Source organism: Sceloporus undulatus, chromosome 6 (genome assembly GCF_019175285.1).
Source record: "Sceloporus undulatus isolate JIND9_A2432 ecotype Alabama chromosome 6, SceUnd_v1.1, whole genome shotgun sequence".
NCBI lineage: Eukaryota > Metazoa > Chordata > Lepidosauria > Squamata > Phrynosomatidae > Sceloporus > Sceloporus undulatus.
Genome location: NC_056527.1, coordinates 161,323,697 through 161,329,410, shown reverse-complemented (window position 1 = coordinate 161,329,410; position 5,714 = coordinate 161,323,697). Strand labels below are relative to the sequence as shown.

The following is a 5,714-nucleotide window of genomic DNA, read 5'->3' as shown; positions in this document are numbered from 1 at the left end:
CTCAGTAAAGTACATTTAAGATCAAGTAATATCACCTACATATACATAAAGAAGTGGTAAACAAATGTATTAAAATAGAAATACTAAACTATAGTGGTGCAACAGAATTTTTTTTGTAATCTCCACTGAATTCTATTTATACAAATGTTAGAAAGCATCAACAGTTCCTTTTGATGTATGCTTAAACGCTTCCATTTTTGTAATAATATAGAATAAAATATGCTTCATATCACTGAATAGAAAATATGCTGGGTGAAGCAGATTTAAAAGATTTCTTTTTTCCTGAACCTATAAAAAATCTCCATCCCAACAGAATACTGTTCAAAGTATTACACATTTATGGTTTTGTAATTCCATTCACAATTGTGTGATAGTAAAATAATACAGTGTTCTTTGCCATAAGGCCATACTAAAAAATAAAAAAGATTTAACCCAGCTACAAAAAAGTTCACTGAACTTAAATTAAAATACTTGTAAACATCTTTGCAATATGAAATATAATTTTTCAAGTCAAAAAAGAATAAAATACTTCAATCTGTATTAATGCAATTCATCTTTAAAACCTTTAAACATTTTAATATATATATAAGAGATATGTTACAGTTTCCTTTTTTTCTTTGATAAAGCTGCAGTATCATAAGTTTTTTTTAATTATTATTATTATCATCATTATTATTAACTTTTTTTCACAGGAAAAAAAACCTTGCCCTTTCAAGAACATTCAAGGAAAGTAATCCATCCATAGATTTATGTCTCAGTAAGCAATCTAAGTAACTACCAGCACATTATACTAACTGTTCACACGCCATCATAATCCAATATGCATTTCCTACTTTAATTTAGAAAAGTGTGAAAGACAAGAAAGAGAGAAAGAGGAGAGAGAGAAAGAGAAGCATTTTGGAAGCTTGGCTCAAAGAGAAAGTGTAGATACTAGTCTATTACTAGAATGTCGTTCCTTAATATTTATAGCATGCACCAGATGTTACAAATATCCCCCTTAACCCATCCTAGGCTACAAGAACACTCAATGCAAAATAATATCAAAATTTAAGAAAAAGATGGTAACCATCTTGCAAAACACCAGGTCCCCTCTATTGTCACTTCTTCAATTTGTGTTTTCCTTTTTTTGGGATGTGCGGATACTGCAGCTTTAAAAGCCCAACGCGGAGAGTATACACATCTATATATATTTATATGTAGGATTATATACGCGAGTGGAAGAGGTTGCTTAGAGGTGTGTATCTTGTTGTGCGCACAAAATATTCATGTGAGTGAGAGAGGGTGATAGGCGTAGGCTGCATCCGCACTGCAGAAATAATCTGGTCTGACTCCACTTTAACTGCCATGGCTCAATGCTATGGGATTCAGGGGATTATAAATTTGTTGTGGCATCAGAGCTCCAACTCATCAGCTTCTTCCTCCTGACCCTCATCTAGCAAAGCTCTAGTGCCACAACAAACTACAGTTTCCAGAATTCTACAGCACTAAGCTATGGCAATTAAAATGGTGTCAAACCGGATTATTTCTGCAGTGCAGATGCAGCGATTGAGACTTTTGAAGTGAGAGATTTCCTAGGAGAAGATGCGGATGGCCTGGGTGACAGCACTGTGGCAGACTGGGCATTGGGGCTCCGTCTTCTCACAAATCCGGTTGGCACACTCCATGCAGAAGAGATTGTGGCCGCAGGGCACCAGGGCTGCGATCACCTCGCTCTCGAAGCAGATGGAGCAGTCGCGGCTGCCTTTCCGTCGCAGGCCGGAGGAAGAAGAACAAGAGGAGCTGGAGGAAGAGCTGGACGAAGAGGAGGAAGAAGAGGAGGCCGAGGAGTCAGAGGGCAAGCCGGGCAAGTGGCAACCCAGCCCGTTGGCATAGAGAGGGTAGGAAGAAGATGAAGAGGCTGCAGCAGCGGCGGCGGCGGCGGCAGCTACAGCGGCGGCAATGAGGCGGCCTCCCGGGTCGCTCCGCACCCGTCGTGCCAAAGGATGCTGCTGCTCAACTGCCAACACCACACTTCCGGCTCCACCATGCAGAGGCGGGGAGATCCGTGTCGGAGGAGGAGGCGGCCCAGCACCACGCCTCTGCCCGCCACCACTGCCACTTGCCAGCAAGGCCAGGTTGGCATTTGGGGGAGGCGGGCCACCATTGCCGCTGCCAGCAGGGAAGGCGAGTGCAGTGGGCGAGGCAGGGCTCCCACGCTCGAACTGGGACCAGAGCAAGGGCGCAGTGGGTGGAGGTGCCGGAGCCAAGTCAAAGCCCGGCGGGGACTCAAAGCCGGGCAGCTCAGAGGAGCCACAGCCTTCAGGTGAGGAGAGGCCCTCCCCATAGGCACCGTAGCCATTGTGGTTGTGGTTGCCACCATTGTGCGAAGGGAAGCTCAAGGCTGGACTGGGTGGGCTGAAGTCAGCCAAGCGGGCGCTGCCTCCAGAACCGAAGTAGGAGTCAGTGGAGGCACTGCCCAGCGAGCTAGAGCTGTCGTTGCGGTAGCTGCAGAAAGGTTTGCGGCCAGGTGTTGGAGGCGCAGAGGGTGGTGGTGGTGGAGGAGGAGGCGGTGGTGGGGGAGGTGGAGGAGGTGGTGGGGTGGGTTTACTCCAGAGGCTGCCAGCACCACCACCCAGTTCAAAGCCCACATCGGTGCCGTTGGCATGAAAGTCATTGTCGTCGGTCAGCTCAATGATGCCACCGGTGCGCATGGCAATGTGGGCTTCAATCTCCTCCCGGGCCCGGTCCACGTTCTCTGGCATGCCAGTCACCTCAAAGACAGGCTCCTTGTCACGGCTGGGCGTGACAATGTAGGTGTGCGTTTGCTGCTGAATCCGCTTGATGGTGGCTCCTTTGGGTCCCACCACCAGGCCAACCACGCGGTAAGGCACCCGCACTTGGATGGTGGTCTGCCCAGGCAAGTTGGGAGGACTGGGCACCGTCCCATTCAAGACGGTGTTTTTGTTCCGGGAGGCACGGATCATGGAGAAATGTTCTGCTGCAGAAATGATCTCCCGCCGGGCCATGGCGACATCTTCTTTCCTGCCTGTCACCACAAAGAGCGGTTCCTCCCCGCGGACTGGGGTTTTGATGTAGGTGTTGGTCTTGGCCCGGAGTGCTTTGATTTTACAACCTGAAGAGGAGAAGAAGGAAGGAATGAGGGAGGGAAGAGTGGAGGAGGGAAAGAAAGGGTTACATCTCTAGCTTTGGGGGAAGCAACAAAGGAAGGATCCACCCTAACCTGCCCAGCATGTCCCCTATTTGTTCCTACTTGTGCCATTGCCTTTTTCCAGCTTGAATCCCCTCCCATCCCCAACAACACCCATCAGGAGAACAACAGGCATCAGGATTGCCAAGGTTGGTCACTCCAACACAACACGCCCCTCTGCCCCCAACCCGTGAAGCCAACACATACTCCCATTGGCCCAACCCTTTCTTCGGAGGGCATCAGTTGGACAGAGATGGGGGGTGGGGAGAGAGAAAAAGAAGGGGGAAAGATGGAAGGCAGACAGAGAAAAAAAGAGAGAGGAAAAACCAACAATACACAAACAACAACAACAACATACATCCAGATCTCAGGCAATGCATGCCAAGAGACCGTCCACCTCGCCTCCCTCGCCAGAGGGCGGCCCAAACCAGGCAACACACAAAGAAAAGCCCACAATAACAATCCACTGGGGCTCCATCATTAGAGAGGAAGGCAGACCTCAACAAAGCAGCAGCAGAGGCGTGGGTACCAAATCCTGGCCCAAATCAACACAAAGACCACAAAGGCACTAAATGCCAGGGGAAGGAAGGAAGGATGGAAGGAAAGAAAGAAAGAAAGGTTTTTTTTAAAGGAGGGGGGATTATAACCATCCCTATCCACCACACCCCTCAGCATATCCTAACAAAAGGCACCCAATGGCATTTGCCATGCAGGGAGTGGGTGAGTGGGTGGCACAGCCACATCTGAGGAAAAGGAGAAGGCAGACAACTGGGAGGAGAAAGCCATCCACCCTGGGCTCCACTCTCTTTGTCTTAAGGGGCATGGAAGGGGGTGAGGAAAGGGAGGCCAGGGTGTCCCCACCCCACCCGCAATTCAATGGGAGGAGACTCCTATGGGCACCTGGGCATCACAACACAAAGTGAGAGGGTGATGGGAGGGTGGGATGTGTTGTGGGGAGCAATATGGGGTTGTTGACCCTTATGGGGGGTATCTTGAGGGGGGGTGAGGAAACAGCAGCCACCCTGCAATCTGACAGGAGGCGACCCCTGTGGGCACCTGGGCACCGCAACACAAAGCAAGAGGAAGCAATGGTGGGTGGGGGTTTGTTGTGAGGGGCAAGATGAGGTTTGTTGACCCATTGTACACTACAATTGCAGGGGGGCATGCTGTTCCCTCAACCCTCACCCCTCAAGATGCCCCCATCTTGATCCCCCCATACATCCCCCACCCTCCTATTGCCTCCTTTTGCTTTGCCTTGTGTCCAGGTGCCCACAGGGGTGCAATGGCAGGGTGTGTGTGCTGTTTCTGCAACCCTGTGGGCCAACAAACCCCCCTCTTGCCCCTCACAACACCCCCCAACCCCAACCACTGCCTCCTCTTGCTTTGTCTCGTGGTGCCAGAAGGGGGGGGGAGCTCCCATTGAATTGCAGGGGGGCTGCTGTTTCCTCGCCCCCAAGATGCCCCCAGGGGGTCCAGAAGACCCCCCCACACACACCTTTTGATGCCCCTCTCCCTTTGTCTTGTGGCTGCCAGGTGCCCACAGGGATGCTGTCTCCCATCCCTCCTCCCTCCCAGGTGCTCCCCATCATCATCCTCATCCTCCTCATGATCATCCCTGCAAGCCCACCTTGCCTGCCGACGATCTCGGCGACGTGCTCGGAGCTGGGCACCGGGACGCACTCGGTCATGTTGACGCTCTTCTTCCTGGGCTCGTTGTCGTAGAGGGAGGCGGCCTCGTCGTTGTCCAAGCCCAGCAGGGAGAGCTGGTCCAGGGCGATCTGGAGGGCGCGCTGGTCGTCCAAGGTCTCGCCTCCCACGCCTCCCACAACGCTCCCATTCCGCTCCATCTCCGCGAACAAGGAGCTGGGCATCGTGCGGGAGGATGGAAGCAGGGAGGGATGCAGGGCCTCCTCCTCTGGGTCTGGCCTCCCCTTGGATTGCCCCTGGATTGCCTCTCCAGCTGGGGAAGGAAGGGAGGGAGGAAAGGAGGAGGGAGGAAGGGAAGAGAAAGGAAAGAAAATGAAGGAAAGAAGGAAGCAGGGAAGGAAGGAAGGAAGGCAAGGAGGGAGGGAGGGAGACAGGCGACAGGGAAGGAAGAAAAGAAGGAGGAAGGGGAGGGAGGGAGGAATGAGAAAGGGAAGGGAGGAGAAAGGGAAGGAAGGAAGGGATGAGAAAGGGAAGGAGAAAAGGAAGGAGGGAAGCCAAGCCAGCCCCCTCCCCCAGCCCTCAAATCAGACACAAAGGAGGCGCCGCCGAGGCAGATGGCCGGAGAGCGGAGGAGGCTCGCTCTTCCTTCCTTCCTTCCTTCCAGCCGCGAACAAAAGGAGGAGGAGGAGGAGGAGGAGAGGGAGGGGGCGAAGCGGTCTCTAAAACGTGGATCGTCCCGAAGAAAGGAGAAGGCGATCGTGGCGAGGGCAATCCGGTTTCAAGAAGACGAGGATGATGAGGATGATGAAAAAGCAGCAGAAGCCGAGATCCAGAGGGTGCCCCCCGCCCCCTGCCAACCCAGATTGCCCCCTTTTCTTTT

General features: G+C 51.9%; 1 protein-coding gene across 1 annotated transcript; it reads right to left on the bottom strand.

The window, feature by feature from the left end:
- Positions 1 to 1,396: 1,396 nt before the first annotated feature.
- Positions 1,397 to 5,224, bottom strand: MEX3B (mex-3 RNA binding family member B). Its single transcript, XM_042477553.1, has 2 exons — positions 4,815 to 5,224; positions 1,397 to 3,112 (listed from the first exon to the last, which is right to left on the bottom strand). The coding sequence occupies exons 1-2, from the start codon at positions 5,056 to 5,058 to the stop codon at positions 1,572 to 1,574; spliced, it is 1,785 nt and encodes a 594-aa protein (XP_042333487.1). The 5' UTR covers positions 5,059 to 5,224; the 3' UTR covers positions 1,397 to 1,571.
- Between the last annotated feature and the right edge of the window lie 490 nt (positions 5,225 to 5,714).

Bases quoted from the DNA above. Each gene is read 5' to 3' on its own strand.
- MEX3B (XM_042477553.1), bottom strand. From the start codon at position 5,058: ATGCCCAGCTCCTTGTTCGCGGAGATGGAGCGGAATGGGAGCGTTGTG. The intron at 3,113-4,814 runs GTGGGCTTGCAG...TCTCCTCTTCAG, and splicing joins CGAGATCGTCGGCAGGCAAG to GTTGTAAAATCAAAGCACTC.